The following is a 17,698-nucleotide window of genomic DNA, read 5'->3' on the forward strand; positions in this document are numbered from 1 at the left end:
CCAAGGGGCCACCTTCACTACTAATATTCCTGTTTTTCCCCCCAAATCTCGCGTCACAGCCCATGTTTTAAAGCAAAGGTGACAGCAGGGATGGGTTAACGGTCATAACAGCGATTTGGGAGTTATTTTCCTTCTACTTTAGCTGGAATTTTAATCTCCAAGACACTTCGGTGGCCTTGCTGAGGATGGTTTAACCCATCCTGGTGTTCCCCAAGACCTGGTGGGATCCTTCATCATGAGAAACTCTTTTCTTTGACCAACATCATCAGCAAAGCTTTGCTGGAGTGAAATATTTGAGAAGCTGGTGGCCCCCATCAGTGTGTCCCACCAAAGGAGTCCCCCACTGGTCTATGACCTCCCTAGGACCTTCACTTAAGCCTTGACTTAGCCAAGGAAAGGACTTGGGATCATGGGCTTCCCTCCCATCTATCAAAAAGGGGAAGGGGACAGGGCTGCAGGTCATTGCTGGCACAGCCGAGCAGACACCAAGTCCCACATCCCATTGTGGTGTCAGGGAGCATCTTCTTACCACTGCAGTCCCATGAATCCACCTTGGGAAGGAGCTACCGAAGCCTGAAGCCACGTGGTGGCCTCAGAACTATGTGGTGGCCCTGGAGCTTCATAGTGACCCTGGAGCTACATAGTGACTCTGGAGCTACATAGTGATCCTGGAGCCACATAGTGACCCTGAAGCCATGTGGTGGTCCTAGAGCTAAGTGGTGGTCCAAGCCTAAACCCAAGATCAGTTGCCAAACATGCTCACCAAAGCCTCTTGCCCAACAGACATCAAATATTTCACCTCTTTACACCCTTGTTGAGTTACTGAGTATTTCTGCCTGGGCAGAACGGGGTGAAGAGCATCGTATCTGCTACTGATCCAAGTGAAGGAACTAGAATTAAACCAGCTCGTGGAGCTTTTCTACTTCACCTTTAGTGTTTTCTTAACTTTTAGGAGAAAACCTGGCATCTCCTTCCTACCCATGGGCCAAAATTGGAGCAGTTGTTCCTAAAGCAATTAAGGGAGAGGGTTGCCCAGGCCAGTGGTAGGATGGTGTCTCCTGGGAAAGGTCCTTCTCTGCAGAACCCACGCTGGGATAATGAAGCTTGTTAGACCCTGCAAGTCATAGTGGCTGGAGCTTCCTCCATCCTATATGTTTCAACACTGACAGACAACAATGTTAAGTCAACAATGAGAGCAAAAAACACATGTGAGAGATCTTCAGTTCCTTGGGTTTGTTTTGGCCCAGGTTTAAGCGTAGTGTGCTACAAAGAGTGGAAAGACGATGTAGTATCTGTATTTCCAAACGTCCCATCATCCTTTATGCGCCAACCTTTGGCTTCACCAAACCCAACAGGGCAACCCTCTGATTATTTACCTTTTTCTCCCTTCTCTTTCCCTTTTATCTGAACCCAAAGTGCAACGCAAAGTACTAGATGGGAGAAATCCACCTTCCTCACCCCACAGCATTGGTGTTCAGTCCTCACCCACTTCGTTCTCCATGAGGTTGGGAAGGTTAACCAGAGCTTTGCTAGATCTTTAAAGCAAGCAGAACCAACCAAACCCCAAAAATCCAAGCTGGCAAACCACCCGGCACCAAACAAAAGTCCTTCTCAGGTCCCTAAACCAGTTTCTTCTCATCTGGACCATGCTCATGGGAAGGAGCTCCAGTAGCTTCTCCCAATGGCAGCAGAAGCCAAGGTAGGAGATGCTCCCAATGGCAAGGAGATGTTAACAACGTGTCACCTTGCTCTTCTGAAAGACCCTCCAGTCTGACCTCTACACCACCGTGTCCTGGTCAAGGTGACCATCCAGAGTTGGTCCTCACTGCCCTCACCTCCATCTGGAGATGTGATCCAGGCATGGCCAAAGCTGAGGAACCAACAGAGACATCTGGGTGCTGACTCAGCACCACGCGTGGGCTGGAAATCCACACCAAGCAGCACCAGGAGGGATTTTCATCCCCACATCTCCTCACCTGATCTCTTTGAAGGCTCTGGGTTTGGCTTGGTGTGATGACCTCAAAGCCCAAGAGATGCGAAAGTCACAAAGACGTCGCTGGGTGAACGTAACTCTTTTGGCACGTTTGAGGGAAAAACTCAAAACCCAACGATGTTTTTGTCTTAGAAAAATAAAAAGAAACCTTGTTTAGGGATAAGGATTTAAAAATAACCCGAACTGGCCCCAAGCATTGTCTGCAAATCCAAACGCTCTCACTGCTGCCCTCGAGACAACTTATTGCTCTGCTTGGACACCCCGAGGTGGGATGTCACCAGCTGCAGTTGGCTTCATGGCCTTGAGCAAGCCAAAACCCCCAGAAATGACCGCGACACCCACAGCCGCTGCATGCCAGTTGTCTCCCAGGCTGATCCACATCACCTGTAGATCCCCTTCCTTGCTCCTGACTTTTCTCAAGTGCTTTTGATGAGGAAGGCGACATGTTTATTGCTATTGCTTCCTCTTCCCCCCACTTCTCCTTGCTCACCGAGTAGAGCAGACGGACACCATGCCCCTCTCTGGTCCTTCTCTACAGTGCTGAGATTTGTGCCTGGATGCATGTGTCTCCTGGAAGTCTCCAAGCCCAGCTGTAACCCAAAGAATGAGAGGCCACCTCAGTCAGCACGAAGGCATCATGGCTTGGTCTCAACCCTGCTGATGACGTGAGTGCAAGGTGAAGCCACCCATCTTCCTCCTCGCCCTGCGTCAGAGATGCTTCTCCATCAACCAGCTGCCCTCTTTCCCCACACCACCAGACTCTGGAGAATCTCCTCAGACCAACTCTTCGACCTGGAGAAGCTCTTCAGACCAAACCTTGTACCTCAAAAAGCTCTTCAGACCAAACCTTGGACCTGGAAAAGCTTTTCAGACCAACCCTTGGATCCGGAGACACTCTTCAGACCAAACCTTGTACCTCAAAAAGCTCTTCAGACCAAACCTTGGACCTGGAAAAGTTCTTCAGACCAACCCTTGGATCCGGAGACACTCTTCAGACCAACCCTTGGATCTGGAGACACTCTTCAGACCAACCCTTGGACCTTGAAAAACTCTTTAGACCAACCTTTGGATCTGGAGACGCTCTTCAGATCAACCCTTGGACCTCAAAAAGCTCTTCAGACCAACCTTTGGACTTGAAAAGCTCTTCAGACCAACCCTTGGGCCTGGAGAAGCTCTTCAGACCAAGCTTTGGACCTGGAGAAGCTCTTCAGACCAAGCTTTGGACCTGGAGAAGCTCTTCAGACCAGCCCTTGGACATCTCCTTGCTTCCTTCACCAGCCACCCAGCACATCTCCTCCCACAGCCATGCAAGGAAGGAACTTCTCTCTCATGCAGCCCAGGGACGTGGCCGATGGGGAGCATCTCATGTTCCCAAGAGGTGCAAGATGCTACCAGGGCATCTCTCCACTGCTCTCTTCCCATCACGCAAGACCCGTTTGCCCAGTTGCAAACACAGACCAAAGACCCGATGGCGACCAGTCCTCCTACTTCCTAAGACAAGTGTGTTACGTCGCTAATTATATTTATATTCTCTTACTCCTACAAAAGAAGGGACAAGTTCAGAATTTCACTGCAGATAATGCATTTATAATCTATATCACGACAGCTATCTGGAAGACACCAATTTTCTTGTAATATGTTATGGAAGATTAAATAATTTATATTATTCAACTAAAAATACCCCAACCAAATCAGAATAAGCCTGCCTACCAGCGCTGTGCTTTTCACATAGTACCCTGAACATCAACCACTCTTACTAGCCAAAGAAAATCTAGGCTTTCGTCAACAACAACGACAACGGAAAAATAACGAAAAGAACCCAAACGAACAAGAAGTGGGGGGGATCTTTGCACCACTCAGCTGGGCAATGCTGGAAAAGTGAAATCTTCTGAGCTTTCAAATGATAAGGACCAAAAAGAGAACTTTACTATTGCTCAGTGTCAGTATGTGTGTTACACAATTTATGTGGGTTGGGGAGGAGAATGGGGGAGAGGAAAAAAAAAAAAGAGGCATAAGATTAGAAAAAGCAGCTTTTACAAAACCACTAAAGAATGCATAAAGTGACCCTTGCACTTTTTTTTTGTTGTTTTTGTTTTTTTTCTTTTGTTCTTGCAAACAGACGAGGTGCTGCAGTACAGCGGCCGCAGCACCGATGTAAGACTTGTGTAGTTGCATACAATGTCTGACTCCGGATCTGGAAGAGAGCAGAGACATGAGAAACAAGGAGTTAGAAGAAGTGGTGGGGTTGACCCACCTGAGGGATGGGATCCATCCAGAGGGACCTGGACAAGCTGGAGAAGTGGGTCCATGTGAACCTCATGAGGTTCAGCAAGGCCAAGTGCAAGGTCCTGCACCTGGGTCAGGGCAACTCCTGGTGTCAATCCAGGCTGGGGATGGAGGGATGGAGAGCAGCCCCCAGGAGAAGGACTCGGGGGTGCTGGGGGTGCAAGATTGGCCATGAGCCGGCAATGTGCGCTTGCAGCCCAGAAATCCACCCGTGTCCTGGGCTGCATCCCCAGCAGCGTGAGCAGCAGGTGCAGGGAGGGGATTCTGCCCCTCTGCTCCGCTCTGGTGAGACCCCCCTGCAGTGCTGGTCCAGCTCTGGGTCCTCAGCACAGGACACACATGGACCTGCTGGAGGGGGGCCAGAGGAGCCCCAGGAATGATGCAAGGCTGGAACAGCTCTGCTGGGGGACAGACTGAGAGAGTTGGGGTGTTCAGCTGGAGAACAGAAGCTCTGGGGAGACCTTAGTGCGGCCTTTCCGGACTTAAAAGGGGCTGAGAAGAAAGATGGGGACAGACTTTTGAGCAGGGCCTGTTGTGATAGGACAAGGACTGATGGTTTTAAACTAAAGGAGGGAGATTCAGGCCAGACATGAGGAAGAAACTGTTGTCCCTGAGGGTGGTGAGAGCCTGTCCCAGGTTGGCCAGAGAGGTGGATGAACCATCCCTGGAGACATCCCAGGCCAGGCTGGACGGGGCTCTGAGCACCCTGAGCTGGTGAAGATGTCCCTGCTCATGGCAGGGGGGGCACTGGGGGAGCTGGAAAGGTCCCTTCCAACCCAAACCATTCTGTGACTCTGTGGTCAGACTGGGCTGTTCTCCTTTGCACCCCACACTGCATGCCACACGTATAGCTGATGTATATGGGATTTAACCATCCCTTGCACTGTTATACTGGGAACTTCTTGGGCGCGGTGCTGAGAAAGCAGCAGCTCGCTGGCAGTATCCAATGCATGGGATTAAAAATATACTAATTGCGCAACAATTTTTCACGGGCAGAATTAGCCCAGCGTGATGTTTGCAGCAAGGAGAGATTTCAGACAAACCCCTGTGGCTGGATGAGATCCCCACTGCCTCCCGTGCAGCATCACGTGTTCCCATCAGCTGCACTGCCCGTTAATTGGGTGTGATGGACCAAGGGCTCCAGCGACACGCGGAGGGTGGTTAAACAAGCAGCTGGGATTTCTGGGATCCTGAGCACAGCGGGAACCTGCAGCCGGTTGCAGGCAGCTGCATGCAACCCTGGTGCTAATGAGCAGGGTGATCTCCCAGGGCATTTTAGCAGGGAATAAAAAAAGCATATGTAAAGTGATATGAAAGATGGGGAGGTAATCTTTATCAGGGAATGTAGTGACAGGACAAGGGGTGACGGTTTCAAACTGAAAGAAGGGAGATTTAGATTGGATATTAGGAAGAAATGCTTTAGGGTGAGGGTGGTGAGACAGTAGCACAGGTTGTGCAGAGAAGCTATGGATGCCCCATCCCTGGAAGGGTTCAAAGCCAAGTTGGACGGGGCTCTGAGCAACCTGAGCTGGTGAAGATGTCCCTGCTCATGGCAGGGGTGGCACTGGATGAGCTGGGAAGGTCCCATCAACCCAAACCATCCTGTGATTCTAAGAGCAGAGCAAGACCTGCCAAGGCATCACTTACATGAACTGGCCGGCGGGTTTACCAGTGTGGAGGTACGTAGCTGTAGGTGGGGGTTCCTTGAGCCCTGTACGTTGGCACAGAAACTGGATGTGCTCCGATGGCGGTGTGTTGTGGGGTGGTCAGCAAGGTTCCTGCAACGGCACGGGGAAATATTTAGCAAGGGTACGGTGCTGCAGACCACATCCGAGGGGCAGGCACAGCATCACCTGCCTTTTGGAAATTCTTCATTTCTCCCAAATATTATTCTGCCCATGAGACCTGAATCAGAGACATGAATGGAATAAACCCACCTGAAGCTCCAGCATTGTTACTTTCTGTCCTTAACTCAGCTTTTCCCAATTTACCTTGTCCCTAAAGACCAGCAGCACTAACCTGGTGACACCTTCCAGCTGCTTAATGGCAACAGCAGCTCACAGCAGCGATCTGAAGTATCTAAGGACCAAACTGGAAGGGGTGATGGAGGAGATGAGAAAAAAAACAGACTTTCCAGGGAAAATTTTAGGTAAGAATTTGCACAGTTCCTTCAATACGCATGAGGAGGGAGAATAAAACCCCAAACTACTCCGTTCTGGGATTAACCAGGTGCTTGAGCCAGTGCCTCAGTTTCTGGGTATCTTTCTACAAATACCACTAATGAAATGTTCAGACATCCCACGTGCATTAATTACATCTTTCCACTTTCTCAGTATAAGCAACAGTCAATCTCTCAGAGTGGTTCTTGTCATACCCAGGCTGCAATATCTCTGCTTGCAACAGGGATTGTGTCTCATAACAGAGCCCTATTTCACAGCTAATGCAGATGCAAAAGGATGAATGATGCATTTATTGGCATAATTCAATGCACAACCCTAAGAAGCGTCAGTGAGAGAAATATAGGCTTTGGAAAAAATATAGCCAGCCCATATCCTTACTTAATGTGCTATCAGTTAATTGCAGTTTATCAGGATTGAAGCAATTCTGCACTTAAAATGCAGAGGATTTGGGACACATAAACCAGGGCTAATGTTCATTTTGTCAAACAAAAGGATGACCATAAATGTACTAGAAAAAAGGAACTTGAGGACTGAAATGGAACAGTATTTGAAGATGGACAAACCTGGACATTCCTCTACTTATGGAAGAGATGCAAGAGCGCATCCCTCTTGAGTGAGGCAAATGAAAGGTCTTCGCTGTTATCCCAAAAACTGAGTTAGATCAGTATCAGGAGCAAATTAAGACCATAAGTACACTAAATAAGCTACAATTAGCTGCATGCAAGGTGCTTCTGCAGCCACTTGCCACATACACCCTGCAAGGCTGCGGGTACCACATCTGATGCACAGAGAGATTTTCATCCAGGACAAGTCTCCTGCACGGGTTGTTTGGATCTGTTCAACCTAAAAGATGAAATTATGGCTCAGAACAAGGAGAGATTTTCCTTCTTACCTGCTGACATGGCCATGGTGGTGCCAGCGACCATCCCCATGGCCACACCGTTGGTCCTGGGCGCAGCGACCGGAGCTGGATAGATGGCCGATGGGATGCTGTTGGGCTGGACCACGGTGGTGTGATGGATAACGTGAGGCTGTGCCGCGTACACTGGCTGGGTGTAATAAGCTCCCTGTTTGAAAAGGGAAAAACACAACCATAGCCTTTGTAATGTGATTGAAAGCACAAGCCAGAACAGTGATCAGTGGTGCAGAGTCTGGTTGCAGGCTCAGTACTTGGTCCAGTCTTGTTCAACCTGTTCATCAATGACCTGGATGAAGAGACTGAGTGAACCCTCAGCCAGTTGGGTGACGATCCCAAACCAGGAGAACGGGCTGACACAGCAGAGGCTGCGCTGCCATCCAGAGAGACCTGGGCAGGCTGGACTGGGCAGAGAAGAACCTGATGAAGTCCAACAAGGGCAAGTTTAGGAGGAAAAGCCCCAGGCACCCGTACAGGTTGGGGTTGACCTGCTGGAGAGCAGCTTTGCAGAGAAGGACCTGGGAGTTCTGCTTGAAAACGGGTTGACCATGAGCCAGCAATGTGCCCTGTGGCACAATGGTACCTGGGGCGTGTGAGGAAGAGTGTGAGCAACAGGTCAGGGAGGTTGTTCCTCCCCCTCTGCTCTGCCCTGGTGGGGCCACATCTGCAGAACTGGGTCCAGTTTAAGGACAAGGAATTGCTGGAGAGTGTCCAGGGAAGGACATAAAGATGCTGAGGGGTCTGGAGCATCTTTGTGATGAGGAGACACTGAGAGAGCTGGGGCTGTTGAGCTGGAGAAGAGAAGCTGAGAAGGATGTGATCAATGGGATCAATATTTCAGGGTGGGTGTCAGAGGATGGACCAGACTCTGTTCAGTGGTGCCCAACGCCAGGGTGAGGGGCAACGGGCACAGACTGAAACACAGGAGGCTCCATCCCATGGATGTCAGGAACTGTCCTCAAGAGGAATGAAGGCAACAGGACCAGGAGGGGGATGAGCATCACGATCCAGAGTGTCAGCTCACTGGGGACAAACCGTGGCGCCTCTGTTTGGTGGGATGAGATGGGGCCAAGACCCAAAAGACTGGTGCTGGTGGTGTATAAAATGAACAAGAGGTGGAAGAAAAGGAGAAGACACTGCTCTCAGTTGATCCCAACGTACTGGTTTGGGTCCGGGAAGGCTGTGATCTTCTCAGGTTTTCAAGAGGAGATAGAGGGGCTCTGAAATCCAGGCTGCCAAGACCCATGGGGTTTTGAAACAAGGAGGGATGGATGGGTGGGAATAAAAGAGCCAACAGCAAAAGCTCCATGTCCATAATAATGAAGACCTTGAAACGTGAGCAGCAAAAAGGAAAGAACAGCGGGACAGGCAGGGACAAACCAAGGATGGTCAGAAAAGTTAGAGGCTTTAAAACACAAAAGGGAGATTTTATTGTGTGTAACTAGAAGTCATTAAAAAACCTCTGAAGGCGTGGAGTAAGGAGATGCAGGTGAACCATTAAATCACTTCTTTGAGGAGCTACAAAGGTTGGTAGGACAAACTGCAGAAGCGGAAAGGCATCTCCGAGGACATGCTGGGATAAATTAGGCTCATCAAGAAAAAAGTGACCGAGAAATCATCTGCCAAGAAGGAACATCCCAAGCTGCTAAGTCCTTCTTGCTATCGTTCCCTTCCAGCTGTCCAGGCTGTTGAAAATCTTATTTGTTGATCCCTGGCAGGCAGAAATGAGGAAAAGGCACCTGCAAGCCCTACTCCATCTCTTCAATTGCAGCAGGACATGGACAAACCACTCCATGAGGTCAAAGCTGCTGGAAAAGTAGGTTATTTGATATTAAAGAGGAGGGGGAAAGCCAGAGGAGCTGTAAGGACAGATTGCACCAAGGAGCTTGTGATCTTCAGCGGGAAGGGCCATCAAGGTGATTTTCGGAGGACATCTGCCCTAAATTGCATCCCTGCGGAGGATCTTGGCCCCAGCACATCGCTGGAGGTGGTGGCAATGCAGGAGAAAAGATGGTCCTGGAAACCCATCCAGGTGCCTGGGGAGGAGCTGCTCCATCAGGACATGAATCTGGGTCATGCTTCAAGTAATGTGTGCTGGTGAGGGTGACACAGGGGCTTTTCCACAGGAGGTGGCAGGAGGGTGATGCAAGTCAAGCGAGATGCCAACAGCCACCAGCAAGTGGACCTTGTGGTGACCCAGACTTATTCATGGCCTGGGGAAGAGCAGTGTTGAAAGCTGTGGAGGGTGGGGAGAGGTGGGTGCGGGGACCATCCTGGAGCCAGCAAGCCCCAGCAGTCAGGTGTGTGATTTTGGAGGAAGGCACCTGACTCCCAACCTGGCCACTGTGTGGACTCTGCTGCACAACGACAACTGCACAAGACCATGTGTTGTGTGCAATGCAACAGGCTGCCCATGGCAATGCTGGAGTCACCATCCCTGGAGGGGTTGGACAGACGGACATGAGTTTCTCAGGGAGGCAGTGCCAGGGGTGGGGGAACGGTTGGACTCGATGATCTTGGGGGTCTCTTCCAACCAAAATGATTTTATTATTCTGTTTCATCCAGAGGATCCAATAGAGAAGGCAGGAGAGAGACTCCAGCATCTTGGAGACCCACCCGCCATGAGCACCTTCATCCCACCAGGACATGGATGCTCAGCCCTGATGGCCAAGGACGAAGCCCTTCAGGAACCTCGGGCTGTATCTGGATGCTGCTGAGTGAGGTGGGTGGTGAAGCACCTACCTGGGCGTACAGGTTCTGCTGTGGATAGGCACTTCTGATGGGGTACATCGCGGTTTGGTACGGATTCGGAGACGGCGAGTAGGGAGGAGGTGCATTGTTACTCTGGGTCGGTGGGACCTTGTAGGGAGTCCCCGCAGTGTACCCTGGTGAAGACAAGAGTAGTCCAGGTTAGGGGGGGATTTACAGCTGCAGAAATGGTCCATCCGGCACATGAGCAACCTGAACCATTCATGAGCCAGTGTGTGCCCAGGTGGCCAAGAGACCACCAGCATCCTGGCTGGTACCAGCACTGGTGTGGCCAGCAGGCCCAGGGCAGTGACCGTCCCTGTGCTGGGACCTGGGGAGGCCAAACCGCCAACCCTGGGCGCAGTTTTGGGCCACTCACGCCAAGAAAGGCCTTGAGGTGCTGGAGCGAGTGGAGAGAAGGGAACGGAGCTGGTGAGGGGCTGGAGCACAAGTGTGATGGGAGCGGCTGAGGGACCTGGGGGGTTCAGCTGGAGAACAGGAGCTGAAGGGAGACCTTCTGATCTCTGAACTTCCTGAAAGGAGCTTGGAGCCAGGGGGGTCGGGCTCTGCTCCCCAGGAACAAGCGCCAGGAGCAGAGGAAACGGCCTCAAGTTGCGCCAGGGGAGGTTGAGGTTGGATGTGGGGAACAATTTCTTCCCCAAAGGGCTGTGGGGCATTGGAACAGGCTGCCTAGGGCAGTGCTGGAGTCACCATCCCTGGAGGGTTGGACAGACGGACATGAGGTTCTCAGGACATGGGGCAGTGCCAGCGATGGGGGAACAGTTTGACTCGATCTTAAAGGTGTTTTCCAACCAAAATTATTCTGTGATTCTATGATTCATGATGAACCGGCTGCTCATTGGGCATCACTCAGCATGGAGAAGTACAAAGATGCACCAGCATCTCCTGATCTCCCACAAAACCCACCAAGCCAAGACCTCCCAGTCCAGCATCCAGCCCCTGGCTAATGGGCCACAGCTGCACCCTCCACCCAGCCAGCAGCGGATCTTCCCACACGAGACCATAGAGCCAACGAGTAGAAAAATCATAGAATCATTTTGGTTGGAAAACACCTTTAAGATCATCATGTTCAACCGTTAACCCAACACTATTCCTAATGGTCAAGCCATGACTAGATGGGACTCAACCAGCATTTAAAACGCCCAAGGCAGCATCATCCCACCACCTACATACTCATCTCTATACATCTACTTGATGAGAAGAATGTTTTTCCTTCTCTCCTCCCCAGATACTTGTCCTTTCACATTTTTGTTTGTGATGTGATGGGCAAAACTGTCATTTAATTGCTGAAGGATCTAATTTCACGGCACAGTATTGCCTATGTCCCCAAGCAATGACCACAAAAGTCAGCGCCGATGCTCCAAACCTTAATATTAAGAGGTGATTTATGGTTGGACTCAATGATCTTGAGGGTCTCTTCCAACCAAAATGATTCTATGATTCTACGAATATGATGCACATCTCTAATTATTTCATCAAGGTGGGCAGCGCTGAGCGGTTTTGCCCCCTGTAAAAGAGGGCTGAGACCAAGGGGCAACCCCAAGGGATGCTCAAGCACCTGTATACCTGTCGCTGCAGGCCATTTGCCTTAGAAAATCTGTTTTATTGCCATTATGAAAAGCCATTTACGTGCAGAGGAATGGCGACCGGTGTGAGCAGCGGATGGGCAGCCAGGGAAACGTCCCCTGCGATATTTTCAACTTTGTGATCCTGATACAGCAGGTTGCAGCAATTTTTGTTCTTTGTTTGGATGTAAGAAATAGAAACTGGCCTTCAGCGTCCCCCAGTCTTCCCCATCATCTCCCATCACCCCATCAGGCTGTTTAGCTAGAGCATCCAAGTCCTAGATTTACACTTTATTGAAGGTCTAAAGGAACCTTAACTTACTTTGCGGCATTGAGGAGATGCTGAGTATACGGGGAACAAACTAAAATGAAGGATCCTTTCCAAAACATGGAAATCTGTCCCAAAAAAATAAACCTAACCTAACAAAAACTAACCCAAAGGATAGTGTAATACCAGCTGTTGGTATCATTTTGGGTTTTTATTGCTATTTGCACTGTTTGGTGCTTATAATATTATATTTTCCTTCCAGGAAGAACCAGCAGTATCAGCTCAAAATCCTCTAATGCAAGTCTGATCACATAACATCCCATAACAATCTCTGCTCTTCTTCTACCTTCCTACCTGTTGGCTTGTGATGAATACAGGGTTGACCCTCATACCCTCCATCAATTTTGCTCTCCAAAACAAAGGGGTGGCTTTAAGCAAGTCCATTATAACACCGTATAATCCAATTTTTATTACCCAGAAGGCGAAGTGCCATAAGCCCCCATGTCATCTCAAGGAAGAGAGACCTTCCCTGAAGAGCAGGGATCCCTGCACCAAGGAATTACAGTATCACAGTATGTTTGGGATTGGAAGGGACCTCAAAAGATCATCTAGTCCAATCCCCCTGCTGGAGCAGGAACGCCCAGGTGAGGTCGCACAGGAACATGTCCAGGTGGGTTTGAAAGTCTCCAGAGAAGGAGACTCCACAACCTCCCTGGGCAGCCTGGGCCAGGCTCTGACACCCTCACCGGGAACAAGTTTTTCCTCAAATTTAAGTGGAACCTCTTGTGTTCCAGATTGATCCCATTACCCCTTGTCCTATCATTGTTTGCCAATGAGAAGAGCCTGGCTCCATCCTCCTGGCACTCACCCTTTATATATTTATAAGCATTAATAAGGTCACCCCTCAGTCTCCTCTTCTCCAAACTAAAGAGACCCAGCTCCCTCAGCCTTTCTTCATAAGGGAGATGCTCCACTCCCTTAATCATCTTTGTTGCCCTACGCTGGACCCTCTCCAGCAGTTCCCTGTCCTGCTGGAACTGAGGGGCCCAGAACTGGACACAATATTCCAGATGGGGTCTCACCAGGGTGGACTAGAGGGGAAGGAGGACCTCTCTCGATCTACTGATCACCTCTCTTGTAATACACCCCAGGATACCATTGGCCTTCCTGGCCACAAGGGCCCAGTGCTGGCTAATGGTCATCCTGTTGTCCATCAGGACCCCCAGGTCCCTTTCCCCTACACTGCTCTCTAATATGTAATTTCCCAACCTATACTGGAACCTGAGGTTGTTCCTGCCCAGATTCAGGACTCTACACTTTCCCTTGTTAAATTTCATCAGGTTATTCCCTGCCCAACTCTCAGCCTGTCCAGGTCTCTGATGGCAGCACAGCCTCTGGCGTGTCACCCACTCCTCCCAGCTTGGTGTCATCAGCAAACCTGCTGACAGTCACTCTATGCCCTCGTCTAAATCATTAATGAATATATTGAATAATATTGGCCCCAGAACTGACTCCTGAGGCACTGCACTGGCCTCCAACTAGACTCCGCACCATTGACTACCACCATTGATTCCCAACCTCTAGAGGCATTTCCAAGGAAGGCTCCATCAAGTTGATGCTACAACATTACGACTCAAGTGCTAAAATTGGGGGAAAATCCTCAAGAATAACTAAAGTTGTGCTTTGAATTGAAATAAATGAAGGTAGATGAAAAACTGAGCTGCTGCAGCGAGACGCCCCAGACTGCATCAAGTGACCTGTGAAGGCATTGAGGTGTTGGTCACAGCTCAATGAATGGCTAAAATAATGGATATAGTAAAAAAATATGCTTGTATGAGGAAGGAAAAGCACGTGGAGTGGGATGGCTGGTGAGAAACAGCCCCAGGGGGGTTGGGAGGAATCATCCTCAAAGCACACGGGCCCCCAAGACCGTGTAGGATGGAGAAGTCAAGGCTCAGCCCAGCGATAAGATGTTTAAACACTCAAATATAATGAACTAATTTACTCAACTAGTGTTCAGGGCAGCAATTAATGAAAGCCAAGATTTCGAATCTGCTAATAGCCCGTATTATCTGCCCAGCACTGAAACAGCGTGAAGATAACGAGGAGCTTTCAAGGAACTCCCAAACAGCATCTCACCGCCTCCTGATTACTGCAGATTGGAAAAAAAAAAGCCTTAATTAAACAGTGAAGTAGCTGTGACCCTTTTTCTGACTCACATTAGCAGAAGAGCAACTAACTTTAAATGAGAGATGGAAACAACGAAAGGAAACGCTGGTTTGAAACAGCAGCAGGAGTGGAGACTCTTCCATCATGAGATCCTCCAGGAACTCAACAACATCACCTACAGACCCACCAAACTCCTGTTTTTTACAATTTTATGGATTTTTTTTTCTACCCTGAACTCACTTTTTTTCCAACAAAGACCTTGGAGGCTGCAAGTTTTTGGCTTCATTTCTTCTGGGCATCTGGAGACGTGGAGCAGCTCAAGGCTGCGTGGTTTCACTGCCTCAAACACTCACACTCGCTGTCATTTCCCAATGACCCAATCACAGACAATTTAGTTACGATGTTAAAAAAGGCATTAAACACAATAGTCCAGGCAGATGTCATCTTCCATGTTTATATATTAGGAAAAAAATAGAACAATTTGTGGGTAAAAATGAAGCATTATAAAGTTTTAATGATGGAAGATGATGGATGCTCCTCTCAGAAAAGCACGTCTAACAGCTAATTTTAAAGCCTAATTATGACTACCTAACACCTTATTAGGATTGGGAGGTCGGCACGGCCTGTGCTTCTGCCGCTTCGTGGTTCAGCAGACGGCTGGGATTTTAAAAGCAACAGCAAGTCTTTAAGCTCCAGCTTCTATTAAAATTGCTGATTAAATCCCTCATGCTGCTTTAAAAATCTCAACCTTATTGATCTTGCAACACAGAGATGCGTGGAATTGCACAGATACATTTTTCTATATTGTTCGGAGTCTGGCAATGCGGAGGAAAAACCTTTGTCCTGAATTTTGTGTCACCAGCTCCTTTTGTTTCCACAAGAGTTCACCACAAGTATGATTCCTTAGATGGATAATTGACTCGTGGCCACATCCAAAGAGTTACAGTCAATAGCTGTGTCCAAGTGGAAACCAGTAACAAGTGGTGTCCATCAAGGGTCACTACTGGGATCAATACTATTTAAGATCTTCATCAATGATGTAGACAGTGGGATGGAGCGAACACTCAGCAAATTTGCAGATGACCCCAAGCTGAGTGGTGCAGGTGGCACACCTGAGGGACGGGATCCATCCAGAGGGACCTGGACAAGCTGGAGAAGTGGGTCCATGTGAACATCATGAGGTTCAGCAAGGCCAAGTGCAAGGTCCTGCACATGGGTCACGGCAACCCCTGGTGTCAATCCAGGCTGGGGATGGAGGGATGGAGAGCAGCCCCCAGGAGAAGGACTCAGGGGTGCTGGGGGTGCAAGATTGGCCATGAGCCGGCAACGTGCGCTTGCAGCCCAGAAATCCACCCGTGTCCTGGGCTGCATCCCCAGCAGCGTGAGCAGCAGGTGCAGGGAGGGGATTCTGCCCCTCTGCTCCGCTCTGGTGAGACCCCCCTGCAGTGCTGGTCCAGCTCTGGGTCCTCAGCACAGGACACACATGGACCTGCTGGAGAGGGGCCAGAGGAGCCACAGAAATGATGCGAGGCTGGAACAGCTCTGCTGGGGGACAGGCTGAGAGAGCTGGGGTGTTCAGCTGGAGAACAGAAGCTCCGGGGAGACCTTAGTGCGGCCTTTCCAGAATTAAAAGGGGCTGAGAAGAAAGATGGGGACAGACTTTTGAGCAGGGCCTGTTGTGATAGGACAAGGACTGATGGTTTTAAACTAAAGGAGGGAGATTCAGGTCAGACTTGAGGAAGAAATTGTTGCCCTGAGGGTGGTGAGAGCCTGTCCCAGGTTGGCCAGAGAGGTGGTGGATGAACCATCCCTGGAGACATCCCAGGCCAGGCTGGACGGGGCTCTGAGCAACCTGAGCTGGTGAAGATGTCCCTGCTCATGGCAGGGGGGGCACTGGGGAAGCTGGGAAGTTCCCTTCAACCCAAACCATTCTGTGATTTCATGATTCTGTGACTGTATAAAACCAGACTTGCACTTTTCAGTAAATTCAAGCTGTGTCAAAGGAGGACGTCCTCACCACACTGCCACCCCTGGGAGCAGAAGGCAGCTCCCCCAAGGAGGTCACCAGGCAGACCTTGGGGCTGAAAGCCAAGGTGCATGGTGGGCAGGAGTAAGCAGCCATGAGCAGCTCTGGGAGGTCCTACGTGGTTGCCCAGCTGAGTCTCACTGGTTCTACGAGTCTGGTCCTGCTTCTGCCACCACCCTTCAGCTTGGCTCATCCTCTCCAGCCTTCTTCCTGGCTTTATTGTGCATCCGTCCTCCCTTCCCCAGGGGCTGAAGGAACAGCTTTGGAGCAGTGACCATGGGGACATCACTGGGGAAGGTACCATGGTGTGGACACCAGCACGGGCAGCTCCTGGCAGACCTGTGTTGCCTCTGCCAAAGTCCTTCATGTCACATCATCACTGCCACCACTATTGTCACCAGCCAGACAAAAGCAAACAGGAAGCTCTGGGGCAGAAATGACCATAAGTAGCGAGCAACAGGATGAGAGGAAACGGCCTCAAGTTGCGCCAGGGGAGGTTGAGGTTGGATGTGGGGAACAATTTCTTCCTCAAGGGGCTGTGGGGCATTGGAACAGGCTGCCCAGGGCAGTGCTGGAGTCACCATCCCTGGAGGGTTGGACAGACGGACATGAGGTTCTCAGGACATGGGGCAGTGCCAGGGCTGGGGGAATGGTTGGACTTGATCTTGAGGGTCTTTTCCAACCAAAATGATTCTGTGATTCCATAAAGTTCCTTGTTCACTACCACGCACAAAGCTTTCCGTCTTTGACCCCAATTAATCTCAACTGGAGCATCTAAGCAATGAAACAAAACACCGCATGAAAAATTAAGCTCTGAAAACCCGTCATTAAAGGACAAGATGACAAAAGGCAGAGATGTGTCCCCACACTGCAGGCAAGGCCAAGATGAAGGTACCTGGGGAGCATCCCCTAACCAGCCTTTAATTTCACACGTGTCTTTCCACCAGCTTCCAGTGCAGGTTCACAGCCCAGCTGAGCCCTCAGCACCTTTTTTTCTGTCCTGCTTGTGCAGATGTGGGGAGGTACAGAGCGGATATTGAATATTCATTCTTATTTATCCCTCTTCACGCTGGTAACAGAAGACTTCATCTCCAAGGCTTCTCCCCCATGCAGAACTGATGCTGATGGTCATGAATAAGCTCTCACCCACCTCCTGACACAGGACACGTGGGGAAGGTTGTTCTGCCAAGAACAAAACCTGAGCTGGGTGAGATGGAGCCCCAAGAACACAACCAATTTGGATGCCCAAGCTAAAATGCTCCTGATTTTCCAGACCCTGCACTTGAGGTGGCATCTCCCAAAACCTCCGGCAAAGCCACCCCCAACCTGAAGCGTCTCTGCAAATCAAACCCTCAAGGCTTTATCTATGAAATTCCATTTCCAAATTCAATGTGCCCAAGCCAGTTCTCTGGAAGAGAGGCCGGCCCGCATGGGTCTGGCCAGTGACTGCATTATTAATCTCTTTTATCACCCACGTTGGGTGGCCACAGCCAAATTTTGTCCCTCAAACTCTTTCCTACCCTTGT

At 49.9% G+C, this 17,698-nt stretch overlaps 1 protein-coding gene across 1 annotated transcript in view; it reads right to left on the bottom strand.

Annotated features, from left to right (window-relative positions):
• Positions 1-5,932: 5,932 nt before the first annotated feature.
• The window catches only part of FAM168A (family with sequence similarity 168 member A), a 98,168-nt gene continuing 86,402 nt past the window's right edge, over positions 5,933-17,698 (bottom strand). The window contains exons 4-6 of the mRNA XM_080361064.1: positions 10,118-10,260; positions 7,352-7,526; positions 5,933-6,057 (exon numbers count right to left, since the gene is read on the bottom strand). Of these exons, the coding sequence (XP_080217190.1) occupies positions 5,945-6,057; positions 7,352-7,526; positions 10,118-10,260 (431 nt within the window). The 3' untranslated portion in view covers positions 5,933-5,944. The remainder of the gene's footprint in view (positions 6,058-7,351; positions 7,527-10,117; positions 10,261-17,698) is intronic.

Source organism: Nesoenas mayeri, assembly GCF_963082525.1.
Source record: "Nesoenas mayeri genome assembly, chromosome: 1".
Taxonomy (NCBI): Eukaryota; Metazoa; Chordata; class Aves; order Columbiformes; family Columbidae; genus Nesoenas; species Nesoenas mayeri.